At 38.2% G+C, this 27,184-nt stretch overlaps 2 protein-coding genes across 3 annotated transcripts; one reads left to right on the forward strand and one right to left on the reverse strand.

Moving 5' to 3' along the window:
* Nucleotides 1-6,836: 6,836 nt before the first annotated feature.
* On the forward strand, nucleotides 6,837-19,033 carry hif1an (hypoxia inducible factor 1 subunit alpha inhibitor). The gene is made up of 8 exons (XM_036574211.1): nucleotides 6,837-7,256; nucleotides 9,153-9,403; nucleotides 13,248-13,396; nucleotides 13,565-13,710; nucleotides 14,107-14,213; nucleotides 14,643-14,706; nucleotides 15,803-15,913; nucleotides 16,596-19,033. The coding sequence occupies exons 1-8, from the start codon at nucleotides 7,077-7,079 to the stop codon at nucleotides 16,650-16,652; spliced, it is 1,065 nt and encodes a 354-aa protein (XP_036430104.1). The 5' UTR covers nucleotides 6,837-7,076; the 3' UTR covers nucleotides 16,653-19,033.
* A 311-nt stretch (nucleotides 19,034-19,344) lies between these two features.
* cuedc2 (CUE domain containing 2) lies at nucleotides 19,345-26,209 on the reverse strand. Of its 2 annotated transcripts, none has more exons than XM_036574212.1 (9): nucleotides 26,067-26,209; nucleotides 25,142-25,220; nucleotides 24,894-25,037; nucleotides 24,696-24,757; nucleotides 24,439-24,554; nucleotides 22,876-23,046; nucleotides 22,491-22,555; nucleotides 21,381-21,441; nucleotides 19,345-21,248 (listed from the first exon to the last, which is right to left on the reverse strand). In XM_036574212.1, exons 2-9 carry the CDS (start codon nucleotides 25,213-25,215, stop codon nucleotides 21,102-21,104), a joined length of 840 nt encoding a protein of 279 aa, XP_036430105.1. In that variant the 5' UTR covers nucleotides 25,216-25,220; nucleotides 26,067-26,209; the 3' UTR covers nucleotides 19,345-21,101. The 2 variants fall into 2 exon arrangements, with proteins under 2 accessions (XP_036430105.1, XP_036430106.1); XM_036574213.1 differs by having other exon boundaries at nucleotides 25,142-25,216; nucleotides 26,067-26,190.
* Nucleotides 26,210-27,184: the final 975 nt, after the last annotated feature.

Below are 27,184 nucleotides of genomic sequence, written 5' to 3' on the forward strand. Positions count from 1 at the left end.
CTAGTTTAATTAACTTTGTCGAGACAGAGGGAAAACATGAACCAAGTCGCCCCTCAAATTATCCTGCCTCTAATTTTGTATGCTAATCTCCTTTTCACGCCATCATCTCAGGGGAAAAAAAATGTTGGGAAACTTCATGTAGCCTGTATTGGGCTTCCTGTGGATGTTTTATTCCAAGCCCACCTATTTGGCTCCTTTCACTCCTCTAGGGCCTTCCTTTGCTCGATTTAACAATGAATGGCGAGCTAATCAGCTCCCTCGGAAATGCACCGCTGCTGAAGAAGCTAATCCCCCTCTCCTCCTCCTTCAATGGGCTGTCGCCTTCAAAGGGACTTTGGGAAAAGGCTTTGCATGGATTCACACTGTTTGATGAATAGAAGTTAGTTCAAGTATTGTATCTAAACAAGTAGGGTTTATAAACAAATACTTGCCAGCTACCATCCCACCTGCAAAAGTGCCAACTCTACAGTAGCACACAGTGACAAAACTAAGGCCCTCCAAAAGTGATGTTCTCTTAAAAAAGCAGATTAAACCTCTATTGAATGGGATAAGTTCATTCCTGCAAGTGTAGTCTTCTTTACTAAGAGACGTGTCAATGAAGCACCTCGTTGACATCTTATTTATGAGGAAAAGAAAAAAATCCTCTTGACACTAATCAGATAGGGCTTTAATTTTGTATGGGTGCTATCGAAGTTTCAACCTCCCGTCTTAACCCAATGGAGCAGATAACTTAGTAGACCTGGCTTGTAATGGGACACCTTTTTTCAATTCTAGCATTATACATTTTAATCAACATAATCAACAATCAACAACAGGGCTTGTTAGCACAAAGATGACTCTTAAATGGTAGAGTGAGCATCACACTGAAGAATCTCTCTCCTAGTTAAGATGGTCTTAACACGCTTAAGATGCTTTTGGGAAACAGGCCCCATATCAGTAGTTTTGGAATGGGAGGCTGATGTTTTGGAGGTCCTCATTAGCTTGTCCACATTATTACCATTTTAAATGGGCAAACATAGCATTTTAATCTGTTTAACCAGCATGATACCATACACCATAATAGGAAAAAATTACAGCTAGACACGAAGAGGACAAACCACGGTTGCCAGAATCATGTCTTGAAAATTAACAAGTCTCTTAATAAGATATCCTCTACTGGAGTCTAAAAATATTTCATCAACTTCACTGCTAAACTTTTATCTTGTGTATGTTCAAATGAGACAACGCCTGTGACGGAGAGGTTGGCCTTGCCACTGTGATTTGCAGTGGGGCATAAGGCTGAGGTGGCTGAGAGAGAGGTGACACTCTGGAGGAGGAGCTGAAGTTTAGGAGCTGTCTATACATGTATGTCTAAATCTACTCACTCAGTTAGGAAGGTCATTTCCGGTCTCACTTAACCGTAAACCATCCGATTTTTGGGGGAAATCCACTGGCTACCAGATATGCTCAAAGCTGCCTGTTACTCCACCCTGTAAAACGTAACAATTGCACTAACTTCTTTTTTTGTTTACTTTATTCATTTGTTAAACTTACTAACGCACCTCTATTTACGTGTACTATTTCTTTTAGAATCCTTAGTTATTTAGGTAAATCTAGTTAAGAGCAATCAATCTGGAGAAGTACTACAGACTGATGAGTCTTTTGTCCAAAAAGCTTCCCAGAATCTTAGTAGTTTTGTTGGTTTCTGTGAATTAACTTCATTTTTCATTAGTTCTCTGCATAATGTCATTTCTATGCCAAAGCGTATTCTCATGCTAAAATGTTCAGTTGCATTTTATATGGTTTTATCATTCTCACCATGATGATGTTTTGTATTCAGGTTTATCAGTTTAGCCTGTAGCCAAGAATACTTTCAGTTGGTAAATTCCAGCCCTAAGCAGTTTCTGAACAGAATGGCAAAATGCCTGAAGCCAGTTGAGTCTGCAGAAATAGGTGACTCCTGTCCAGTTACTGCATGGCGAAATTGATGAGAGAATATGTAGCCATTGAATATGCAGCCACTTGTTCATCAAAGTATGTAACAATCCATTTAAAATAATGCAGCTGTTTCTCAGTTGATACAGATGCATTACAGATGAATAGACAATTAAATGAAAGGTTACAAACTAGGCTGATTCAAGTTAACTGAACAAAATCACAGTAAACAGACCTAGAAAAAATAGTACAGTTGAAATTATTTAAAAGTAAGTTTAGAAAGTAACTATAACTCAAATATAAAGTTATTTAAGCTTATGTAACTTAATTTTTCGAGGTGATAAGTTTGCATGATTTATTAAAGTTATGTCAACTAATTTAAGTTTACAATGTAGAAGTAAATGTTCAATATCACATATTATAAAGATAACAACTCATGTATTTAAATATTATAAAGTGCAAAATCATGCAAACTGAAATGATGTAAATTATAACCTATACCATTATATAAAATAGGTTGTTTTTCACCCAAGAAAAGAAATCAACACTACCCAAGGCAAATTTTACCCAAGTGAAGTGATGATATGATCCACGGAGAATGGGAAAATTACATTTAATGGTTCTGAGAAACCCTGACTAATAGGATTTGTGACTTAGGAGCTTTGAACACACAACACCAAGAGGGGGCCAGGGTCAGTACGGATGTGAGAGCAGTGGTCAGTGGGAAACTATATTCTGAGGACACTTGCTTAGAATCATAGTTTTAAGATAAATGTGGATAAGCAATAAAACTTTCTGGTTTATTTCTTTATTTAAACTTACACAAACAGTTTCAGAGTAACATGCCTCCTTCTAACTTGAATAGATACCTTAAAGTTCTCATTACCAACATAAAAGTCAGCTCTTTTGAGCCATTTTAGTTCAGATCACTTCATGTCAGCTGGTACTGTTTTACATTTTTTTCACATTTATGTCAAATTACATATGTTTCATATTTAGATGGTATGCTTGTCTACCTGAAACTCAAGGTGTATCCTATTTTCAGATCTTAACTGTAAAATCAACTGTAAAGGCTGTGAAGTATACCCTGAAAATTAAGCACCTATAAAACCTGTGGGTGATTTTCTTCCACCATACAATTTTTAAGTGACACAGGCCTTCCAGTGATATCTAAGGATGAAGATCTCAGCAGTGCTAGGGTTCCACCTGCTGGTGAAGGGAGTTGCTGCTAATGTAACTACATCAGTGACAAAATCAGGAACATGGTTAAGCTACATTACAATATATTTATAAGTCATGTTATAAATACATCTTCAGAAAATGATTGTGCCCCAAATCATAATAGAATAGATTAGGTTTTATATGATTTTTTTCTTTCTTTCTTAGTTTTAAAGGAAATGCAATAGCCAGTATTGGGTTAATGCAATCTAGTTCAACTAATCCTGCTCAAAAGCTGTATGACTGAGAGCAGCTAATGGGTCTCATTGTTTCTGAACAAATTACTGAACAAATAAATGAATGTCTATGAACAGGACACAAATATATAAAGATCCAAATAAACGTCAATGGAACAGAAATTTAATTAAACTGTGGGTTGCAGAAGACTAAATATATCTGCAACTATAAAGAAGAGCAAGATAAAAAAAAGTCAAAAAAAAAAAAATCCGAGATTTTTTAATTAGAAATAATCCTAAAAAATGCCAGCAAAAACTAGTAGCTAACCAGGTGTGATTCTAGACTGCTGGTTGTACAGAGGCACACTCTACATGTCTTTGTCTTCAAGGTTTTCTCATTGCTCTTGTCTTTGCACCCTCAGTTCAAGCTAGTTATAACACAAGCTTGTAAACATGAGAAGCTATCGACTGCATAATATCATTTTTATTTGAAAATTAAATACAATATTATTGATGTATTAAATTCAATTAGACTACATAAGTTGCTGACTTAACTAATGTCTTCAATAACTTATGTCTTCTGATGTTTTTTAGTAGGCTACAAGTGTTTAACCTCTAACATAAGCATTAACATGACTCTGGCTGCTCTGTTGACATGCAAACTTTTGTACATTTTTGATGCTGAATACTTTGTCCATCTACTGCCAGCTCTGTACTAAGAGCAGTTGCTGTGCAGATTGACTATAGAGACTAGTGACGTCGTTCACAAACAAGTTAGCTTCTTAAGATGACTCTTTTACGTGAACGTTGGGAGCTGAGTTGCATTAAAGAGACAATTTATTATTTATTTACTTTGTTTTGTAAATAATTGAAAAACATTGGTAGCTCATCTGATGCTGTACCCGAAAATCATAGAAGCCCCTCCTGGACCTACTCAGAACATTTCTGCTCTGCCCCCTTATTATTCCCAAACCTTTTCCTTGTTTTGTTAGTTTATCTCTGGTTGTATGTAATTTTTAGCTGTGTTTTCAAGTGTGCCTCATTCATTCCTCTCATTTTTATTTTTTTTAACCTGGAGTGGTTTATTGAGAACTGGTTGATGGATTTGTCTGAATTTGTCTGCCTATCTTGTGATTCCTGCTAATACAACTACTCATCATCATCTGACTTATTATTATTATTTTTTTTATAACAAAGTGCTTTTTGTTAATTAGCACAATAGGGTAAGGTTTTATTGGAAATTAAATAATAGATAATATCACTAACTTTGCTAATTTTGGGAAAAAACACGGTCAGTGCTCCTGAATGAAGAGCTGTTTGGGAGCTGAAAGAACCAGCTCTTATTTGTGAGCTGAGCCAATTGATCCTACTGAAAAGAGCTGTGTTCAAATGCAAGATGCTGGGGCACTGTGGGAAATGTAGTGTCTATGATAAATTTGCATGGTTACAATGTTTGTGCCTTATAGCCCAACAAAGTTAAAACATGAAATCTTACATCTTACATATTGACTTTTCCCCCATGATTATGGTGGGCCGTAGCAACAATTTACTGAGGTACATAGCCCAGTACATTGGATCTAGTGGCAACCCTGCAGCTAGAATTAGCCAAAAACTATATGTTAACTAGACAGAGTTACTAACTATTTAACTGCATTTATGGGAGGAGCTAATGATGTGTGTTCTGCGTTTGTGGGAGGAGCTCATGATGTGTGTTCTGCATTTGTAGGAGGAGCTAATGTTGTATTTTCTGCATTTGTGGGAGGACCTAATGTTGTGTGTTCTGCATTTGTGGGAGGGGCTAATGTTTTGTGTTCTGCCTTTGTGGGAGGGGTTAATGTTGTGTGTTCTGCATTTATGTGAGGAGCTAATGTTGTGTGCATTTGTGGGAGGAGCTCGTTTTTCTGTATTTGTGGGAGGGGCTAATGTTGTGTGTTCTGCCTTTGTGGGAGGAGCTAATGATGTGGTCTGCATTTGTGGGAGCAGCTAATGTCATGCGTTCTGCATTTGTGGAAGGAGTTAACGTTGGATATTCTGCATTTGTGGGAGGAGCTAATGTCATGCGTTCTGCATTTGTGGAAGGAGTTAACATTGGATATTCTGCATTTGTGGGAGGAGCTAATGATGTGTATTTTGCATTTGTAGGAGGAGCTAGTGTTGGGTGTTCTGCATTTGTAGGAGGGGCTAATGTGTGTTCTGCATTTGTGGGAGGAGCTAACGTTGGATGTTCTGCATTTGTGGGAGGAGCTAATGATGTGTATTTTGCATTTGTAGGAGGGGCTATGTTGTGTGTTCTGCATTCGTGGGAGGAGCTAATGTTGCGTGTTCTGCATTCATGGGACTCTCCTGGATGTGTTAGCAATAGAGGAACCAGAGGTTTAGAAACAAGGAAACCCACATGTTGCACGTGGTCTTCATAAATTTCATGTAGAACACGGGAACATGGTTGAGGAGGCTGAGAAGTTAAGGTGACAGATTGCTTATTCGCTGTGCTCTGCATGCGTGGGTTTGAATTCCATCCTTGTTGGAAAAGCAGCTCATGAACTAGTCAAGAATTTCAAGAATTTTATATGTTTCCTGATATACATTGTTGGGAGTGGGCTTTACATATTCAAGACATATCAATGAGATTTTAGGATTAATACAACCTTTATTACAGTGATAAAAATGTGTTTTCCATTGTACATCAGCTTTTCAAAACATCATTCAATCCTAAATTGTTACAAATAGATATACAGCATTTTGGAATGAAACTCTTCAATTGCGGCTTTTGCTGCAAATGCTTGGGTGCAACATCTAGTTTAGGGCACTCTAATCTATGGATAAGCGCTGCAGGAATGGGATGTTGCACCTAATAGGCATCGTGACAAATCATTTGTCACAAGATTATGAGACGTGCAGCATCACAATGTTACCCAAAGGCCTGTGCTTTTTTTTTCTTTGCAATTACATTTCTAAATGACTTAAAACTGAGTTTCGGCCAAGTTTACATTGTTCCTGGAATCTGGGTGAAACTGATGAGCTGTGTTTAGCAGGTTATGCTCTTCAGTACTTCAAATTCTCAAAGGTTCGCTGTAAAGAGCCCCAGAAAACCACTTTTTTACAAAAATGAAAGAAAAAAAAAGCATTTTGTAAACAGTGTAAAAAAATCCACGAAAACCACAAATGCCGTAATTGGATATTGGATCAAAAAACAAAAACAAAAAAACATAACATACTATCAAAATAAAAAGGTAGAATATGGGCCCTTTAAAGCGAAAGAATGCCTAGCGCAATTAAATATCTCCTTTTCAAAAGAAAAGACCTCGCCACACCATTGCTTGCATACACTTTTATTAAGGGTGCCCAAAAGAAGCACAGCCTCATAAAGATCTATTCGTCTAACCAACTGCCCATAATTTATTCATGCATGATGAAGAGGAGAAGAGGAGTATAAGAGGCACGCACAGGTGCGCGGAGCGCGTCATCCCCAGAATAGTTTTGAAACAAAACACGGCAGCATTTCTAGCTTCACGCCGTTGTTCCAGAAAACCGCCGCACACAGCGCCGCCCGCCGCTATTGCCAAACAAATCCCACATCCTCTTGTCCGCGATGCTCACTTACCTGTTAGCTAGTTAGCTAACTAAGCTGTCCTCAGAGTTCTCGGCAGCTCTGAACCACTTGGCTTGCTTGTGCTTACGCAGCTTCGTCTGTTTAACTCATATCAGGAAAACGAGCTGTACAGTCTGCGAGGACAATCTTCATTCGCGCAGAGAGAGACGGAGGAGGAAATGGCAACGGCCACAGTGGTAGAAGCCGACCCCACGTCCAACGACGGCGCTAGCGCTTTTTCAGGTGTTCATAGTTCGGGGTGGACGGACTCTCAGCTTCGAAAGTACCCCTTTCAAACAAGACAGATCCCTCGTCTGTCTCATACGGACCCCCGCGCAGAGATCCTTATCGATAACGAGGTAATGTTGTCTGGGTTGTGCTTAGCTAGCCAGTTAGCTTCTCACCGCTAGCCAGCTGAATCATGTATACAGTTAACGCTTGCTAACTAACCTTACTAGCTAGTAGACAGCCGCGGTTCATATCATTTTATTTTGATAGCCAGTTGGGTTTTAAAAAATAATTTAGGTTAAACGTGGGCAGATAATTCTAAGCAAGTTAGTTAGCTAGCTACCTACTTCAGGGTAGCTAGACATGCCTCTGTCTGTCTGTTGTGTTTACATATAACTTAGTCTCATCGGGTAACGCTAACGAATTGTCAAGTTAGTATTGCATTTTGAAGAGGAGAACATAAAGACTGTCTAATATAATGTTAGCAGTAACTGTCAGCAGTCTAGCTAGCTAACTGTTTCTCTGGCTGCGAACTCGAAAGTCAAGTTTAAGGTAACTTTAAGTGGTAACCTTGCAATCTGGCAAACCTGTTTGGTTCTGCAGCGTATGTAGTTGTAGATGTATGCCCTGGGGAAAAGGAGCAGGTGGAGTCGCACTCTCGATTGCAGACAAATGTCATTTTTATCAGCGGAGTTTGAAAGCGCAGTAAATACAATGAAGTGTTTGGTCCGCTTTTACCCAGCCATTAGCTGTTAGCCAAGTTAACTCCCATAATGATAATGATAACACATGCCGTCAGGCAAAACTGGGCTCCACGCCTCCGCTGCTGCTACTGCCAGTGCCCCATGCAGTTTATTTCCAACAGCCTGCCACAATTCGTGCTTCTGTTAAGCTTCCTGTTTGAGCTTAAACTTTTAGATAAAAAAAAACACTAACCCTCTCTGCCTTGAATTATCAAGGTGTCAAAAAAACGGTTGTTTTGAAAGAGACTTTTTTTTTTCCAAACGAAAACCATCACTAAACCAAAGCACGCGAACCTCTCAAATATTATCTGTCCATAGTTTTTTTTCTTTTTCTTTTTCTCTTTAATCTGCCGCCTGTCGCTTCCGTCTCCTTGCTTTATCGCTTACTACGGGCAGGAGCGGTTGCAGCGCAGGCAGGCTGCCCGCCTACGTGCGAGACAGTGTACGTTCCTTCGGTCACGTAGCACTTCTCACTTTCTCAGAGGCAGCAGCGTCGGTTTTATGCCAAAAAGTGCTGTTACTCATGTGCGTTGTCGATGTACTGCATACAAGCAGCTCTCGACAATAATTGCTCAGGCATACGGAGAATTTTGGAAGAATATTATACTTAAAAAAGGATAAAGTTGTACTTGCGACAGTATAAACATTTATGAACAAGATGTTGAGTGGGCTTCAAAACCATGTAGAACACCATATCCGTGGTAGTCTTCTTAAAAGTTAAAAAAAAAAAATTGGTTTAGTCCATAGTCATGTCATAATAAGGTCTTATTTTTGCCATGGAGATTGTGTGCATTTTAAAGAGCCAATCCTTAAAGAGCAGAACTCATAAATCATTTTTAAAAAAAATTATGTTGATAGACCACCCTAAGCAATTGCATAGACCCTAGTTTCACCAAGTCATGTCTGGATGTGACTGTGAAGGGATGCATAAATGCTGAAAAGAGGAGTACAGGCACTAGAATACGTCTTACTTTGTCTTTGTTAGAATAGACTGCTTTTGGCTATTGGCTGTACTGATGGACAGATGGTTCCTAATGCACAATAGGGCGATGAACCCTAACCTGATTCATCCCATATTTAAAAATATTTTCTCTACAAGTCTGACTGTGATGACAAAAATGAATAGATGCCAGTAATGAAATGCTTGTATACATGCTTGTATACATTTAGTCCCTGCACATAAAGATTGAATAAATATATTATACATATATATATTTATTTTATTTATTTATTTTTTTTTAATGCTTTGAAAATTGTACATCATTTTCCTGCTCTTTTTCACAGGAACCTGTTGTGTTAACGGATACCAACTTGGTGTACCCAGCACTCAAGTGGGACATAAATTACTTGCAAGAGAACATCGGGAATGGGGACTTCTCAGTGTACATTTCTGAAAACCACAAATTCTTATATTATGATGAGAAGAAAATGTCGAACTTCGAGAACTTTGTGCCAAAATCACGCCGAATGGAAATGAAGTTTTCAGAGTTTGTAGAGAAGATGCATCAGACAGAAGAGCAGGGTGGAAAAGAGAGGTAAGCCTTACATTGTTCAGAACAGTGCATGGTTTATACATATTTTTAAGATCAAGTGAGCGGTTTGAGTTCAGACTGTTGGCCTACAGTGAAATGTTGTAACAGCAGGTGTGCAAAGTAGTGGAAAGTGTTGAGGTACAAGAAATCCAATCCAGGAAATAAAACTGCTGTGGGGCATGACTAAGCAGTTACTTTGCCAGCTGATGGGAAGAGTACTGACCTCTTCATGCAGTGATTTGGCTGCTGTTCCCCTGCCACATTTAAACATCGTGTTTTAATGCTTACAACCTGTATTGTTATGAAAGAAGAAATAGTAACAATGTAAAGAATACAAACTCTGTCTAACCGAACTACTCAATAGATGCCTCTAAACGTCTAATATTTATACACTTTAAATATTTTATTATAATAAAAGCAGTGGCCTGTGTTACAAATAAGACATACTAATCTTGAATGAATAGCATTGGGAAACTTGGTGCCGGTGCAGCAGCTTCTCTTGCATGATAGAAACAGTGCTAAGTGTTCCATGGTCAAATTTCTCAAGTCATTTACTGGATATGACCCATACACTCATGCTTACATCTATGAGCACCACATGTTTCTGGAGTTTAGTAAATATAAGAGTGATTCATGCTAAAGCCTCAGAGGGCTGCTATGCTAGAGGTTAACCCCAGACTGCTCCTTCTGTATATCTCCCTAAAGTTCACTCCCTCAATAATCACCTAGAATAACGTTAACTCACACCGCAACTGACTGCACTGAGGGAGAAGAGGGATTATTGACATGTCTAACGCAGCCATTCAGTAAAGGGCTACCATTAGTGTGTTTTTTTCCACTGTTTCTACATTGTTGTTTATGCTTATTTGTAGCTAATACATTAGGAAAAATATGCAACTGATGTATCACCCACTACTAGTGACTCCTCTTCAACAGCTGTTATGGATTTTACACTTAGCATTTTTTTTTGTTACTGCTTGTCTCAGATCTGAACTAATCCAGCACTGGCGTTGTGCTGTACTTCAGTTAAGGACCATCTACCTGTACGCATGTACACGTCACTCAGTAGCATGCACGTGTGTCAGAAATTGGTTCATGATCACGTATTCTCCTTTGCCAATACCAATACTGTATTTACGTGCTATTGTCAGCTCCGATACAGTATCCATATTGGTGTCACACTACTGCTAATAGATTTTACAACACAGTTAGAATGCATACAGCCGATCAGATTTGATGTTCAGAACTAACTTTTTAAAAAAAAATGCAGTAAAAATCACTGTCAGATCTCTTGCTTATATCTTCTGCATTCCTGATCATGGGATTGAAACACTTGATTTTCCCCCTACAAAAAGTAAAATGGGGAAGTACTATGTTCAAGGATAATCAAGTAATGTGTTAAATTAAATGCCTGTTGGAATGGTGATGTTGGAATAAGTATTTCATATTTTTTTACTTTTCATTTTCACCAATTTGTGTTGATCATTTAGTCTAATAGCTTATTAGCCTGATACTGTGAAACTGATACTGTCTTTTGACTAGCTTACACCATGAAAATGTCACACCCCTATTTGTCCTATATCATTCTCACTTTCTGTGGCCTAGTGCTGACAAAATCGTGGGTCATGATTCAAGCCATTGGAATGCTTGTCATTTAATATAGTGCATTATGTGCCTCCAGTGTTATACACAAAGCTGAATTTCATTATTTGTTCAAACCTTTCAGGTGGCAGTGAAAACCTGACTATATATTTAATCTCTAAAGCATTGTTTAGAAATTTGATAGCTTTTCTTTTTTCTCTCCATGAAATATTTCTGAGCAGCAGTATCAGCCTCATTAGTTCCAACCACACAGTCTGATTGGCTGGAAAGCATTGTAACATCTTATTAAATCTATTAGCGCTTTTTTCACCATGTATGTATCATTCTGCTATCCTTTGGTTGCTATCAAACAACAGTAGTTGCTTTACTGTGGTGTTGTGGTAAATCAGCTTTTTAGAAAAAGAAATTTTGTGCTTTAAAGAACTGTTCAATGAAATCAATAGAACACAAGAGGGAGTTCGTCACTGCAAATAACGTCACCACAGTGACTTGGTTGCCAGCACAAGCTGGAGAAAAGAGTAAAGAAAAGAAGCACAAAGCAGCAGCTTAGAGTAAAGCAACCAGTGGGTCCCTTGAAAGACACAGGTATGGTGAAAAATCAGGCTATCACAATACCAACATGAGTAGACCACTTTTTAACAAAGTAAAGCTATAAGCTACAAGCGTTTGTGCATTAGAGATCTTTCCCGGAGTTAGGCCTGTTTCACAAATACTACCTCTGTTTGGTGTGAGTGATTCAGAACATTCGGTTTCTCATGTTGTGAGGTTAGGGCAGTGGTCACCAACCTTAGTCTTGGAGATCTACCTTCCTGCAGAGTCTAGTTCCAACCCCTGTCTGCCACACCTGCTCCAGCTAATTAACGTCTTCCTGGCCCTTATTGGCTGCATCAGATACATCAGTGGTAAGTAAGGGAGCAGCCTATTTGATACAGGTTTGAACTAAACTGTGCTGGAAAGTATATCTCCAGCAGGAGAGTTGGTGACCACTTGGTTAGAGAGTTCACACAGCCTACGTGAGCAGCAGAGCGGTGCCATCCAAGACACATCCCAGAAGCACACTATATAGGTACTCTATGTAACCAGTGAAAACACTTTTCAGACACTTTTATTAAAAGGCAAACTACAATTCTTAACTGTCATCAAGTGAAATAAAAGTTAAACACTTTGTATTGCATACACATTTCCCAGTAGGTCTATCAACCGTCTTGAAACGGTTACCCAATCAAAAGTTAAAAAACTGGCATGGGTAACAAATATATATTGTGTTCTTTTACAAATTATGTTTTATTGTGCAAGTAACTGACTGTTTTATCCATTTGGAAAGAAGGATCTGTGTAGAATTTGCTTACTGTACTTCACTGTAGTGCAAATGCTATGAGAATGAATGACCAACACATGCGAGCTGTAGCAGTCATGCAGAGGTAGCATGTGTGAAACCTGATATTTAAATACACCATAGAGCATTGTGGTTTGATGATATGGATTGGAAAATATTTCTTTACACTTCTACCCAAGCAGCAAGTAGTATGTACCACTGCCCTGTTCAATTGAGTGTGTTTACCTGCCTGCAACACAGATGGTTCTACTAGTCCAGTAAATATGAAGCTGTTTAGGTAAAAAAGAAATGTGGAAGGGAGAATACTAAACTGTGCAAGGGCATGACGTTTATTGTATATAATGTGAATGGCTCCTGTAGTTTATAATGAAAATCTCTGTAAACTTTTCTCCAAAATATAGAGATTCAGCCTAGACTATTTCCTCAGTCTACAAGAGCTGACTCTGCACTACTTAGTACAGATTGTAGAGTAAGAAAACACTGTATCCCACCAAGACTGGGTTTTCAATGGGCTACACTGGTGTTTGACTTAAAGTGGTACCCCAAATGTAGTCAGGCAGCTAGACAAGTTTGCTGTGTTCTGTGTTCTTTTAGTTTGCACAGCTGTGTTCTGTGTTCTTTAAGTTTGCACAGCTAGTACAAAGCTAATATATAACAAGTAATAGAAACTTCGAACCATTGATTAATATGATGCAGTTTCCATTGCCTGCTAGTTACATTAGATTTGTAGCTCCAGTGCAAAGCAAAAGAAGGAAACATTTGACACCAAACATGTCTTGACTTATTGACTACAGTTGGGGCAAAGGGAAAAGTGTTCAAATTTGTTCTGTGTCTTATTTATTTAATTTTAATTTAGTACACAGTTAAACCCTCAATTTTTTTTATTGACATTAATTTCATTATTTTTAGAGTATACTTGCAGCAAACCCTGAATGACACAGTTGGGCGAAAAATTGTTGTGGATTTCCTGGGATTCAACTGGAACTGGATCAATAAGCAGCAAACCAAAAGAAACTGGGGACAGCTAACGTCTAATCTGCTGCTCATAGGCATGGAAGGTACAACACTATATAATTTATTGCCAGCCTTTTAGTACTGTAGTCATGTCAATAGAACACTTTTAATATAATTACCTTTTTTATCTTTGAGAAGGCAGCAGTGGTTCTTATTTGTGTCAGTTTTGTTTTTTTATGTATTTTTTTTCCTCATTCTTTTGCTGGGAAAAGGAAATGTGACACCAGCACATTATGATGAGCAGCAGAACTTCTTTGCACAAATCAAAGGTCACAAAAGGTGCATCCTCTTTCCTCCGGACCAGTTTGAGTGTCTCTACCCCTTCCCTGTTCATCATCCATGTGACAGGCAGAGCCAGGTATTACTGGGATTTGGGACTTAATTTAAAATTTGTAATCAGGGATATGTAAATCTGTTTTAGTTGTAGGGTGAACTGAGCAGATTTGGAACATTTTTTGGTAGATGCAACTGGATATTCTTGTGGTAATTATTCACATTAGTTACATTTAATTGGCTCATGTCACTCAAACAGTAATACAGCATTAAACGTATCAGTCCCACTTCCTGTCACTTTTTCTGAGCTCATTCTCTAACTAATATATTATCCAGTCACAACTACCATTTCCACCTTTACACAGTTCTTTACAAAAGTGTGGACTGTTGGGGGGGGGGTCCCTGAGAATGACTTTAGACCCACTGCCTTAGTGGCACATTTACAGCACTGTTTCTAATTGTGTGTTTGTTGTCATTGTAGGTTGATTTTGAAAACCCTGATCATGAAAAGTTTCCACAATTTAAAAATGTCATGGGATATGAGGCTGTTGTTGGACCAGGTGATGTGTTGTACATCCCAATGTACTGGTAAGTGATAACTGTAAATGATTTATTGATGTATTGCTCAGCCCATACATTATTTGGACAGTGACAGTTTTGTTGTTTTGGTTCTGTACTCCAGCCTGTTGAATTTGGCAAAAAGACTGTAATGTTAAAAAAGAACATTGGTTTTAGCCTGAGGGCCTTTAGATTTATTTGAAGTGAACATAATAGAAATATATAGGAGCAACATACAGAAATCACATCTTTATTTATCAATATATCAGTCAGTCAGTCAGTCAATCAGTCAATATAAAAATAAATAAGTGCTTAAACAGTAAATATTATCACTGTCCAATGAGTTAACAGTCAACAGTTTGTTGATGAACTTTACCTCTGACATTAATGGATGAGCTTGAATTCATCTTTGAGGATTCTTAATGTTTTGGTAAAATATGTTTGTTTTTAAAACTATAGGTGGCATCACATCGAGTCCCTGTTAAATGGAGGAGTAACAATTACTGTCAACTTCTGGTACAAGGTATTCCCCACTCCCATGAAGGGTGATTTAACAGCTGTGTCCTAGATGCTTTCTTTTGCCCAGTAGAAGTCAGTAAAAGGTGATATTCATTATGACATAAGAAGTAAAATAGCAATCATAAGGTCAGGTACTGATGATAGATGATTAGTTCTGGGTCACGAACAGTGCTCCAGCTTATCTCAAAGGTATTCAGTGGTCCATCAGTACTAAGAATGCACGTCCACTGCTCCACAATACTAGGGGTTGGGGGGGGGGGTTCTATACTTGTCTAGCCGATGCATGGCATTGGGCATGGTGCCCTTACATTCATGTTCAGCTGCTCCACATTGTCTCATTCTATTGGCATTGCTTTTCTGTGGAGATTGTACAGTCTACGTGTACAGTTGAATGCCTCTGTCAGCATTGATTGCACCCTAAAGTGGCTGAATTCACTAATTAGAAGGTGTACATGGATACTTTCGAACAAGTAGTATATTTTGGATTTAAAGATGAACATTTAGGGCAGGGGTGCTTAATCCTGGTCCTGGAGATGTACCACCCTGGTGAGTTCAGATCTAACACACCTGTCTCCAATAGTCACATGACCAAGGCCTTCATTAACTGGTTTAGGTTTGTTAGATTAGGGTTGGAACTAAAATCTGCAGAGTGGTGAATCTTCAGTACCAAAATCGGGCACCCTGATTTAGAGGCTAAAAACCTAGCTAATTAAACACATTTGCACTTGTGTCCAAGATGGAAACTGAAAGAGTGTCAACCTATGCAGAAACATATCCTATCAAAATACACATTGAATGCATGTCTCCCAAATGACCCTGCAGAAATTACTAAAGTGCCTCACATGCACCTGGCTCTTGACTTGGCTTCTGAATAGCTTCAAATGTATTGTTGTTGGCTTAGACATCAAATAACCTCAAACATGATTTTGTTTTTGCGTGAATGCACAAACTGAAGAACTAGGTGGTTCTAGTTCACAAAAAATCTCCTAGGGCCCTGTTTTAAAATCATAAATAGTGTCAGTTCAGCCATACAGAATCTTTTGCATATTTTTATAATCTATTATCACCTGTGAAGGTCAACTATTGTCTTGTCTTTTCAGGGAGCTCCCACTCCAAAGAGGATAGAATACCCACTGAAAGCACATCAGAAGGTGGCCATTATGAGGAACATTGAAAAGATGTTGGGAGAGGCCTTGGGGGACCCACATGAGGTACTAAAAAGTAGAGCAGTTAATCATAATGCTGTTCTATTTTTAAACTCTTCAGCCAGATTAGTGCATTGGAGAAATTCCCTCTGTATTTTGACTCGGGCAATAACCTAGTTACAGATTTAATTGTAGCTAACCTGGTTTAAAGCAAAATTAAAGTGAACATACATATATTTTATATTGACAACTTATCATGAGATTATGGACCTTTTTAGCTTATTTTGCCATTTGAATTAGTTTCTTGGTACAGATATTGGAAGCATGTGCCAAAACTTGTTACTAGTTATGCTTGTGTTTTTGTAAAGCAGCATTGCTTCATGGTGTAGTGGGCAAGCCACAAATTCTAGTTATACAAGCTTCCTGGCTTACAGTTACCAGATGTTGCTTGAATCCATAGCTGTAATGTAACGTGTCACAGTGGTGACCTTTCTGCTGTCTAAACCAAGAAACAACCAGAAGTTAAGGACTTTGCGAAGTCTGATGGTTCTTTGCATTCCCTAGTAATTTTTGCATCTTTTACTTGAAGATCAGTACGTATAAAAAACAAACAAAAAAAGAGTATGTGTCATTTAAACCAGTTTTTGATGTTTTTTGCTGGACTAGTCCTTTGCTGGAAAAGCTGCTAGTCCTTGAAAAATCACATCAGGGTAACACATTTAAAACAGCAGTATGTTTTGTTCCACAGGTTGGTCCATTACTGAACATGATGATCAAGGGGCGATACGAGCAAGGTCCCAGTTAATTGGCAGGAAACAAATCTGCGTGCTGTTGGAGGGGATGTGGTATAATAAAGTGTAGGGATGTGAATGTATGCTTGTCTGTACATTCAGACTGTTGATTTGACAGCGTCTGGCAGTGTTTTGGCTGCCTGTATTTAAGTCTGCTTTGATTGTCTCAAGCCATTGTCTTGTTACTCCAATATCTATTCAAGGAAGGTACCACTAGAGAGAACTTGATCCGTCTTTTGAGTCCTCATAAGCGTAGTGTGATGCATATTGCCAAGTGATATGATGCACGAGAAGGAAAAAACAGGCATTCAAAGCACAGTTGCACCTACCTTAGCGCCTCTTTTCATTGTTGGTTCCATCTTAGGACGAGCAAGGTGCCATAACGAAATACTGAATTCCTACAGTTTGGAGTCCTCATTTATAAGCAAAGCATATCACATAAGATGACAGTTATAAGACCACTTCTAGTGAGCCTTGACTAGAAGCAGTCTTACAATTGGTGAATTTACAGTGTACTGTAATTTGTGCAAAATACAAGACTTTTGAAATTAGTGCAGAATTTGTCAGTAGTTTTGCAGTTAACAGGAGCAGTCCGCAGGAAGTATTGTTTTAAAACACTGAAGGAATGTTTGGCCCTGTCATAGCTGGATTACTGAATGAAGTTTGATCATTGCTGAGTATTTCTATATTTTTTTTATCTTTTGTGTACATTCAGGCATATATTTTATTTACTTTTTTGTTTGACTTGTATATTTGTTTGAATGTAACCTTATTTTACATGTGGTACAATTTCAGGACTGTAACTGCAAGTGAGGGCAAATATGTAATTTAATATACTGTATTTAGAAGGCATTAATATTAACTCTTTTGCCGTCTGATTTCAATAAAAGATATTTTATAGGTAAAAATGAATCTGTCCTACGCAGGAGTGATATATACCCATCAGATTTTTGATAATGATATTGGATCTGAAAGGAATATTATGCTTGTGTTCTGAGGTTGCTATACTATTTTTAAAGAATGCTATAATCTTAATTCTACAAACAAAGTCTCCAGTTTGCTTGTTACCACATTTTTATCTTCCTAATAGACGTTTGATTAACCAACATATTTATCCATTAACCTGTCCATATACTGTTGATATCTCATCCTGTGATCTAGTTAATATTGCATTTGCATGTAAGAATTTGTTTACATTGGCCATGGTACTTTGTTTAAAGACATCTTGATCTGAAAAGAAAAAAAATAGCATTGATAACATTCATAGTTTTGATCATATTTTGGGTGCCATGCATTGAAACATGTTACAAAGTAGTGACAGTCTTTATGATATAGCTACTTGTATATGTGCCAAATTCATTTTCCTGACATGGAGTTGTCTGAAAGTGCTTGAATACGATTGTTGGATTTAGTTGAACAATTAATGTTGAAGTATTGTCTTTTTTGATGACAACATTTCTATAGTTTGTTTATAATGGCAATTGAAAGAATGAGATTGTTAGTATAGCACTTAAATTAACTGGGGATACTGAGCGCAAGAGCACTTAAAATGGAGTAAATATATCCAAAAAAATATTGTACAGAGCACTTGGGACTGCTTGTCATTTCTTACTGAAGGATGAATATAAAATGTGACCATTATTTCAGGCAGTAACGGCATCTAAAATCGGTAATTTCCATCTGTAAGAACAGTTTGGAAGATTTCAGTCCACTACTTTAAAAAAGTGAGCAGTAGTAAACATGTGACTTGGTGACTGACATGAAAAGAAGACTTCCTTACTTATGAGTGAAAACTTAAATTCATAAAATCAATAATTCCTAAGCCAGAACATTTCTTTGGAAATTCTGGTATGTACAATTCATTTGCTCTGGTTTTTCCATCTGTTGGGGAGTGAATACTTATTCATACATGCAGACTCACTGGTAAATAAGTGCCTGGGCAATGCTGACTCCAAACTGTATTCAAGAATAGAAATCACATCTTATTGTTTTTCTCAGAAAGCTTACTCTAAATCCACACTCTGCATTTCTCACTCATTAATATGAAAGGGGAGCAGTTGTATTCTCCAGTTTAGGTAGGGAATATGACCATGATAATAGGCTATTGACCATTTCTTTAGAAGTCCTTGAGAGTAACACCCTCCTTAGATGTTTCTCCTAAAGAAGTGAAGCAAATACTGGTGTTCTAGCACAAGTTATAATGTACAAAAATGTTTAGCATGATCCTGCCCCTCTCCTTTTTTAAGTAATACAAAATTATTTTTTTTTACTTCCTGTGTCCTTGAATAATTTGCTCTGCTGTATTACTATATGATTTCTAAGTTGAATGGCTACTGAAAATGATGTTCCAACCTTTTGTGCATGTACTTCATAAATAAAACTCTTTAAACACAAATTGTCTGTTTTGTTGGACTTTCTCAAGGTGCATAACGTCATGTTACGTAAGTGCTTATTCAAAAAAACAAAAACAACAACAAAGCTATACCAATTGTGGCAGAATACCTACTGGGTTTCTGTTGTAGTGTTGGTAACTATACAACTCTTTTGTTTGATATTCGGGGTTTTTTTTTGTATTTTTTTTTAAACATTTAAAATACCAGCTACTCTACATTTAAAATGACAGTCCCAGTCACACTCACCAAGTGTGGGGGGATCTTGATGTGCTAATTACTAAACAATGCATATGGCCAAAAATACACAAAAATGACATTAATCTCTTCAACTTTACTCCAAATAAGTATACAACAAAAATCATTTTGACATCGGTGTCCCAACCTATGGACGTGTACAGATTTCAGTTTACAGTTCAGCAGACAGTATTAGCAGCCTTCACCTCTCCAAAATGCACAAATTGAGTATAACAAGCACAAATGATACCTGAACAAAGTTACAAATGTAAAACACAGATAACAATACAACTATGAATAGTGAACATGGGTTACATGAACATCATTTCCATCATCAAATCCCATGCAGACCTGTAATCACCAAAGTACACAATACTTCTAATGAAGAATAACTAATTGAAATCAAATAAAATAACCAGGTATGGTGCGATATACATTATAACCAGTGTAAATAAAGTTAAGAGATGCACTCCAGAGCCAAATACTTGAATGATGTAGGCCATCATTCTAATTTTCCATGGATGTGGAGATACAGTACAGCTTGACACCTTCATAAAAATCCTTTATGATTTTGTACTTTTAAATATCTGGTTTATCTGGTTACCACCACTAGCACAATGCTAATTTACACTATCGCATCATGTTTGTCATGTTACAGTAGCACCAATCTACTTGTCAATATTCACATTTAATGGCAATTCTAGCTTATGCACAGACATTTGTGGCTTGTAACAGACATATCTTTTACTTTGTATACTGCAGTATAACATGACTGTATGCAAATGTTTGAACTTGAAGCATGCCTCTGGATATGTATAAGCGAGCCTGTTAGCTATTGGCTGACCTTGTGATCCTTCTCTAATGAAGTAAGATTGTAGTCCAGTTACAGAGAATATAAAGCGTAAACCAGTTAAATAGAGCCTGTTAACAGCAACTAACAGTGTCCGACTGCCAAATTATTCATCTGGCTGAGTATCATAGGCACAGATTTCAATAACAATTTTCTTTTTTAAGCAGTGAAATGGGGTGGTACTGGAAAAATGTTTTGAGCAGTGTCCACTTAAGTTTGAGCAGAACAAAAAGACTAGGATAAAGGATAAAAGGATAGTGTGTTACAGTAAAAACAGTCAAATGTACACACTGATCAAATTTACAAATAATATTTAGGCATGTAGGCGATTTCACATCATTTGTTAATCTAACAATGTCATTACACCTGGTAGATGAAATTTGACACTGGAGTTCATCTTTAAGACGAAATGTGAAATCATGCTGCAGTGCGTTCTAACTCGAGCCCAGCTTGAGAGAACTTGGCTACATGGTAATAATGACGTTTGGATATCTTTTGGTAATCTATACATCTGCATAAAAAAATAAAGAGTGAATATTTTATACTTGAGAGCATTTGGGCATCAACCTCTAATCACATCCTAGCAGTTAAAATACTTAGAAATGAGTAACTGTTAAAATGGTTGTTTCTGTAACAGACCCAAGTACAACAAAACAGCCATAGAGCACCATCTTTTACTGACACTTTGAAATACCTATATTGGTATCAACCTTCAACTTCAAAGTTTGTAAAGTTTCTCTTTAAAAAACAGGTTAAAAAAATGTATAGAACACTGAAGTCAGTACAGCTGTAATAGGATGTAGTCTGAATCACTACTATCCAAAAAGGAAACAGTACACAGAAGTTAAAAAAAAATTAAAACAATAATAATAATAATAATAATAAAAAAACAGCCACAATTTGACAGCAACTCATACACAATTTTATGTCTGAAGAAATAAAGTGTCAAACGGATATGTAACTGTACAGACACTGGATGCTCATTATCAATGAAAGCGGTATTTGCGTGCTGGCTTGAGGCTAACGTAAGTCTTTTTCATATCCTCCGTTTCGTCTTTCTTGACTAGATGATAGCGCTCTCCCTTGGTAGTCACCACCTGGCTGCCATGATAACGCACCAGCTTCTTTGGGGCCTACAAGACATTGAAGCAAGACATTACGATTGTAGGTCTACACCACACTGTTTATTTCAAATGTAGTGCCTTAATCACCAAATTTTAAACTGATGGAAGTGATTTAAATTTATCAGCAAAAGAAGTACTCACATCTTTTGGTATGACTGGTCTGTGAATTTTCTTATCTTCCTCGCTATCTACCAGCATATATCTGAAAGAAAATGTGTTAATGCACACAATGGCTGTACTCTGCATTTTCAGAATGATTTGAATTTAAAAACAACTCCGACATATCAACCAGATTTTTCACTAGCATACACTGCAAGTACTCAGTCTCTGAGTTTGGTAATGTCAAAGCAGCATATCTTCACTGTCCAAATAAATAAATGAAACAAAATAAAATAAAATAAAATAAAATAAATAACACACACACACACACAACCAAGTATCTCCAAAATAGTAGGGTTTTTTTGTCACTGACTTGTGGGTGTACAAAATAACTGAAGCACCACATAAAATACTCTCACACACTCTGGCCACCTTATCATCAGGTACACCTGCCACACAGGTACACTTTGTAGGTTTACAGCTACTGACTGCAGCACAATTTATCAGACCCCCTTTTCCCAGTCCAACGATGGAAAGAGACCACCATAGACTCACCACTGATCAAATATTATTTTAAACACTATGTACACATCTACCTTTTTGGTGTACAGTTAGAGATGATAACACAATTTGCACATGGGAAAAGATGAGCTAAGTCACCCTTTACCCATTTATCAGTGGTCAGTCAATGACCACATTACCACTGCTAGCTGGATGTTTTAGGTTGGTGAACTATCCTAAACTCAGCAGTGACACTGAGGTGTGTAAAACCTCAGCATACATACCAGCATAACACACACTACCATGCCACTACCAGGTCACTGTTGTGCCCAAATAATATCTCATCAGTGGTGATCATATGGTGGTCCCCTCCCATTGATGGAGAAGACAGAGAGAGACTGAAATTATGCAGCAACAAACTGGCTACAGTAAAACTAAAAGTGTACCGCTGTGGTGGGTGTAATAGAAAAAACTGGCTGTTGAACACACCAAATTTTTTTTAATTATTAAGCTGTGACACATGTAAAAACTTGATGTCACTGTATAATGGGGGATTAAGGGGTTTTTAGCATGCATATGTGAGGTATTTATACTGAATAGTTTAAGAAGATTTAAAAGTAAAACATTTTCAGTAGTTCAGAGAAGACTCACTTTTCCAAAATGCTTGCTTTAAGTTTATCATCCGCCTGGGCAGAGACGTTCTTTCCTTGGTTTGCCTAAAGACAAAAGTTTGCATCTCGTGAAGTTTTCCAGACAAAGAATAAGCAGAGACTTGTGTTACTTTCCAGAAATTTACACTTGTAATTTAGCTCTACTAGGGTTCACCACTCATATATAGGGCACTCAGTCCAACAGACCACTATTTCACAGAATACATGCACTTGCTGTGTCACACTGCTTGACACTCTAGTCAAATGTTTTGTAGGCACCAGGAGTTCATGTGCACTGCCGTTCATTTTTTTTAATAACTCTATTCGGTTTAGAGTCCCAGATGCTCCATAATCAAATTAAATATCACCCTGGTTAGAATACTCACGTTGGGAGGAGGGGTGTGATTGAGTTGAACATCTCCCTCAATGATGAGTCGAACAGCTTCCTCCATGTCTCCTTTAGCAATAGACAATGCACTTCTGGCTTCTGTCACACTGCACTTAGGAAACATCTCCAGAAGGTGCTGTTCCTGTTTATCCCACTCAGAAATGTTCATCTAAACACACACACACACACAAAGTTGTTCACTGCAGTTTCATTGGCTTGCTAGCATTAGCATTTTGTAGCTATAGCGATTATTTTAGACACACTAAATGGTCAGAAGTATGTGGACATCTGAGTTTGGCTATTTTAACTACAACCACTGCTGACTGCTGTGTAAAATCAAGCATACAGCCATGAAATCTACCCAGAAGAACATTGCCAGTACAATGAGTCACACTCAAGAGCTCAGTCATCTTCAATGTGACCCTGTCACCGGATGCCACCATTTCAACAAGTCAGTTCATCAAATGTCTGCCTTGTTATTGTCAAGTGGAAATGACTATTATTTTGGAAGAATCGTAATTTACTCACGTATTATTTAAATTGTTGAAATATTCTGACATTTGATTGATTAGATGCTTAATCATATCAACAGAGTCCCAAACTGCCTGTTGAGGCAACGTCGCCACAAGAAAGGCTTGTTAGGATCTTTATGTATTAGGTTTCCATGGTCGAGCAAGATCAACATGGGTAACGTCAGCTGTATAGGGCATCCAGTGCTCAGACTCTGGAGCAGTGGAAACATGTTCTTTGGAGTGATGAATCTCACGTCACCATCTGGCAGTCTGACTGATAAATGAGGGTTTGGTGGATGCCAGGAGAACACTACCTGCTCAATTTATAGTGCCAACTGTAGAGTTTGGTGGAGGAGGCATGACAGTGCCCCCAGGCACAAACGAGGTCCATTAAGAGATGGCTCACTAAATGAGATGCAGATGAACTTAACCGGCTTCTACAGAGCCTTGACCTACACACCATCCACTACCTTTGAAATGAACTGGAACAATGACTGCTTGCCAGGCCTCACCACCCAACATCAGTGTCGGACCTCACTAATGCTCTTGTGGCTGAAAGGAAGAGAATTCCTACAGTCAGATTCCAAAATTTAGTGGAAAGCTTTCCCAGAAAAGCGGAGGCTTCTAGAACAGCAAAGGGGGGACACCAACTCTGCACCTCTGCAGAATGAGATGTTTGGGTGCTACATGTACATTTGTCATTTGTACTTCTGAATCAGTTTCACATCAATAAAATGCTGCATGTCCTTACTTTGTTTACACTGTTCCTGTAAAATCAGATAACAACTGATCTAAAATTTTCAAAGATTTTCATTTTGTTTTATGTGGTTCAATTTTATAGAAAACATACTGAGGAAGGGGCATCTAGCCGCATCTTCACCGACTTAATGATCAGCTGTTGTAAGGATGTCCCATTGTTAACAGTAAGTCAAATCAGTGTTATGAACGACTTAAATATACAGTGTTTTCTTACAGTACGTTTGCTTAGGTTATATTTATTAAGGCCCTAAGTTCAGGGTGTTGGGTATTCAGAGAAGCAGATTCATTACCTTTGCTGTGGCTCCCTCTACTTGTGATAAGTGGTTGTGCGTCTTCTGTACTGAGGCTCCGTGGGCTGAGACCGTCAAGGGACCATTCATCTCTCCCGTTTTCATCTCAAACGATTCTTAAAACGCCATGATTCACAGATATTATAAACTTACATGTCATCTCTTTACACAGTATATGTAATTTAGTTTTCTGAATTGTACAAGACATTTCTAACGACACCTCCAAAATACATATCACTGGTGCTTGGATAAATTACCTGTGTTCCGTGCCGAGGCCAGCTTCGAGGCCAAATTAAACATCATTTCACAGACTTGAACGCTGAGGGGAAATTTTCATATGATTTGAGAAAAAGGGGAAGGGGAATATCCACTATTAACCTGCAGAATATTTACTGTCATTTAGTCCTGAAGGAAAAAAGTAAGTTATGAATTCTGTTTATAAAAAATCATTTTACCTGTCAATATCAGAAAATCCCGGAATATAAGCTTCCAGCATCTCAACAAACACCTCGACATCAAAATTTTCCTCAACGCTTGTTTGAGAGCCCAGATCTTCCAGCACACCAGTGATGTACGAAAGCAGCACATCGTCTAGAGTGCTACGAATGAAAGGGTGAGAAATGGGAAATGTTTCCGTTGGTTTGGCTGATGTTTCTCTAACGCTAGTAACGGAAGAAAAGATTTGAGAAGAGAAGTAACTTACCTCAGATCTGCATGCGGTATGTGTGACTGGACGAAGTCGTACAGTGCATCATGAATGATTTTCTGAAGCTCCATTCTACCTGCAACAGATCATGCACACAATAACAGAAACGTTGCTCGAAACTCCAGTCTAAAAAACAACGTAAACACCATAAAATAAAGTTGTAAATGGCAGTCAGCAGCAGGCGTGACAGAAAATATCTACAAGCAGCTAGCGATATAGCTAACGTTAGCAACTTAAGAGTAACCGCAGGGTTAACTTTCAGCTGCCGACTTTACCAAGATGAGAAGGGTGAAAAGGGTGAGTGTTAGGAACTTGCTTACTCAAGAGTAGTCCATTCACCAGTGTTGGCTAGCTAACGTAGTTAACTTCGAAATAAGCTAGCACAGCTAGCATTAGGTAACGTTAATTATCTGTTATTTGTTAGCCACAACGTTCCCGTAATATCGCTTATATACAGCATTTATATACAGTGGATCTGTGAATGCAGATTACGGGCTCAGTCGCGGCATTTGGGCAGAATGAAGTTGTGGAAACGTGCTAACAGCAGTTAAAATATATACGTTTTCCTTACATTTTGGACATGGGATGACGTTAACGTTACACTCAGCTTTTGTTTTGAGCTGTACCGAACTGTCCAGCTGCCAGAGTTAACGTTATTGTTAGCTAGGTTGCTAGCTGAGCTGAGGAGGTCACAAAGCCTTATTGATGTTTGCAACCTAGCTGGGTTAAACACGTTTTCAGTTCCCGCCGCCATGTACACAACTATCTTGCTTCTCGATATTTTGAACTTAGGCTAAAAAAGCAAGATACCCAGCGAACTCTCGGTAGAATGAACTAGCCAGTGCTAGCTTGTATTAGCAAGTCAGCTGTAGCTTCATGAGCTGCCCCGCACTACCTTAGCAATCACACAGAAACAGCTTACCGTTTAGCGAATTTATCCAAATGTCTGGATTACACTGACGAGAAAATAAACATAAGATAGGTGCAGACAAAGCTGTTTGGGTTACACACCCATTTAATATGAGCTCAAATGGCTAAGTAGTTAACCCTACGCGCCGGCCTGTGTTCAAAATCTCTTACATCATTTCCTTCTGAATGTAAACACGTACTCGTGCTGCAGGCGTGTATCCTCACATAAGATCCCCTTAAATGACTTAAGTCACTTGAGAACCGTTGTTCAGGCCTATAGTAAACTCATTTTTTTCCCCGAAAGTAGTTTTTTTGGGAGTAGTAACTTTAGTTCTGTTGGTAGGAGATTTTTGTGCGATGTGTTATGGTGTTTATGTGTTTACATGGTAAAAATATTTCTGGAACAATGGCTAACACGTTCCTGAGGTATAAAGGGCAAAACAGTGCCACGGTAAGTTTGAACAACGACGAACAAATAATGTGTACCTTTGCCTGCTTCTCACTGATGTGCCACTTCAAATGTACTTTGCAGACAAAATAGGAACTGCACACTGTGTTTGAAAACCTGTATGGTCAGCATAACATCTGTATGTATAACAGACCGACGTTAAGCTTAAGCTCAGTCCAAGAAACCTGCCCATACTGCCTTCAGAACAGGTTGTTTCATACCCAAGTCCAGGGGTCTTGAAATCTGGAGGGTCGAACTCCAGCACAGTTTGATGATTTTCCTGTTCAAATACTCCTGATTCAACTCATCACTTAATTTCCGGGTTTAGTAGGTATGTTTCAGCAGGGAAATCACCAAACCATGCTGGATTCCGGCCCTCCAGGACTAGACTTTTAAACTTCTGCTCCTAAAAAACACTCATTTACACATGCCGCCCCCTCTAAAAAACACACACTTGTGTTTATCCAACACAGACTGTCTGCAAATATTCCCATTCAAATATTCATCATGGGCAGAGTTGGGCCTACTAGCTAATTAGTCTCAGTATCACTTACAAGCTGGGCAAAATATCGGTGCCAGTGCCGATTGCAAGATTGAATGCAAGACTTGGGTTTCATTGTTTTGACATGTGAAACTAGTATCATGTGTGTTGTATCTTATTGCTCCAGTTGGTGCTATTCAGT

Source organism: Colossoma macropomum, unplaced genomic scaffold (genome assembly GCF_904425465.1).
Source record: "Colossoma macropomum unplaced genomic scaffold, Colossoma_macropomum, whole genome shotgun sequence".
Taxonomy (NCBI): domain Eukaryota; kingdom Metazoa; phylum Chordata; class Actinopteri; order Characiformes; family Serrasalmidae; genus Colossoma; species Colossoma macropomum.

Coding starts and splice junctions, on each gene's coding strand:
- hif1an (XM_036574211.1), top strand. CDS start 7,077: ATGGCAACGGCCACAGTGGTAGAAGCCGACCCCACGTCCAACGACGGC. Junction 13,397..13,564: donor GCTGCTCATAGGCATGGAAG/GTACAACACTAT, acceptor TGCTGGGAAAAG/GAAATGTGACACCAGCACAT. Junction 13,711..14,106: donor CATGTGACAGGCAGAGCCAG/GTATTACTGGGA, acceptor TTGTCATTGTAG/GTTGATTTTGAAAACCCTGA.
- cuedc2 (XM_036574212.1), bottom strand. CDS start 25,215: ATGGAGCTTCAGAAAATCATTCATGATGCACTGTACGACTTCGTCCAG. Junction 24,555..24,695: donor GGCCTCGGCACGGAACACAG/GTAATTTATCCA, acceptor TGGCGTTTTAAG/AATCGTTTGAGATGAAAACG. Junction 21,442..22,490: donor AAAGCAAGCATTTTGGAAAA/GTGAGTCTTCTC, acceptor ATTTTCTTTCAG/ATATATGCTGGTAGATAGCG.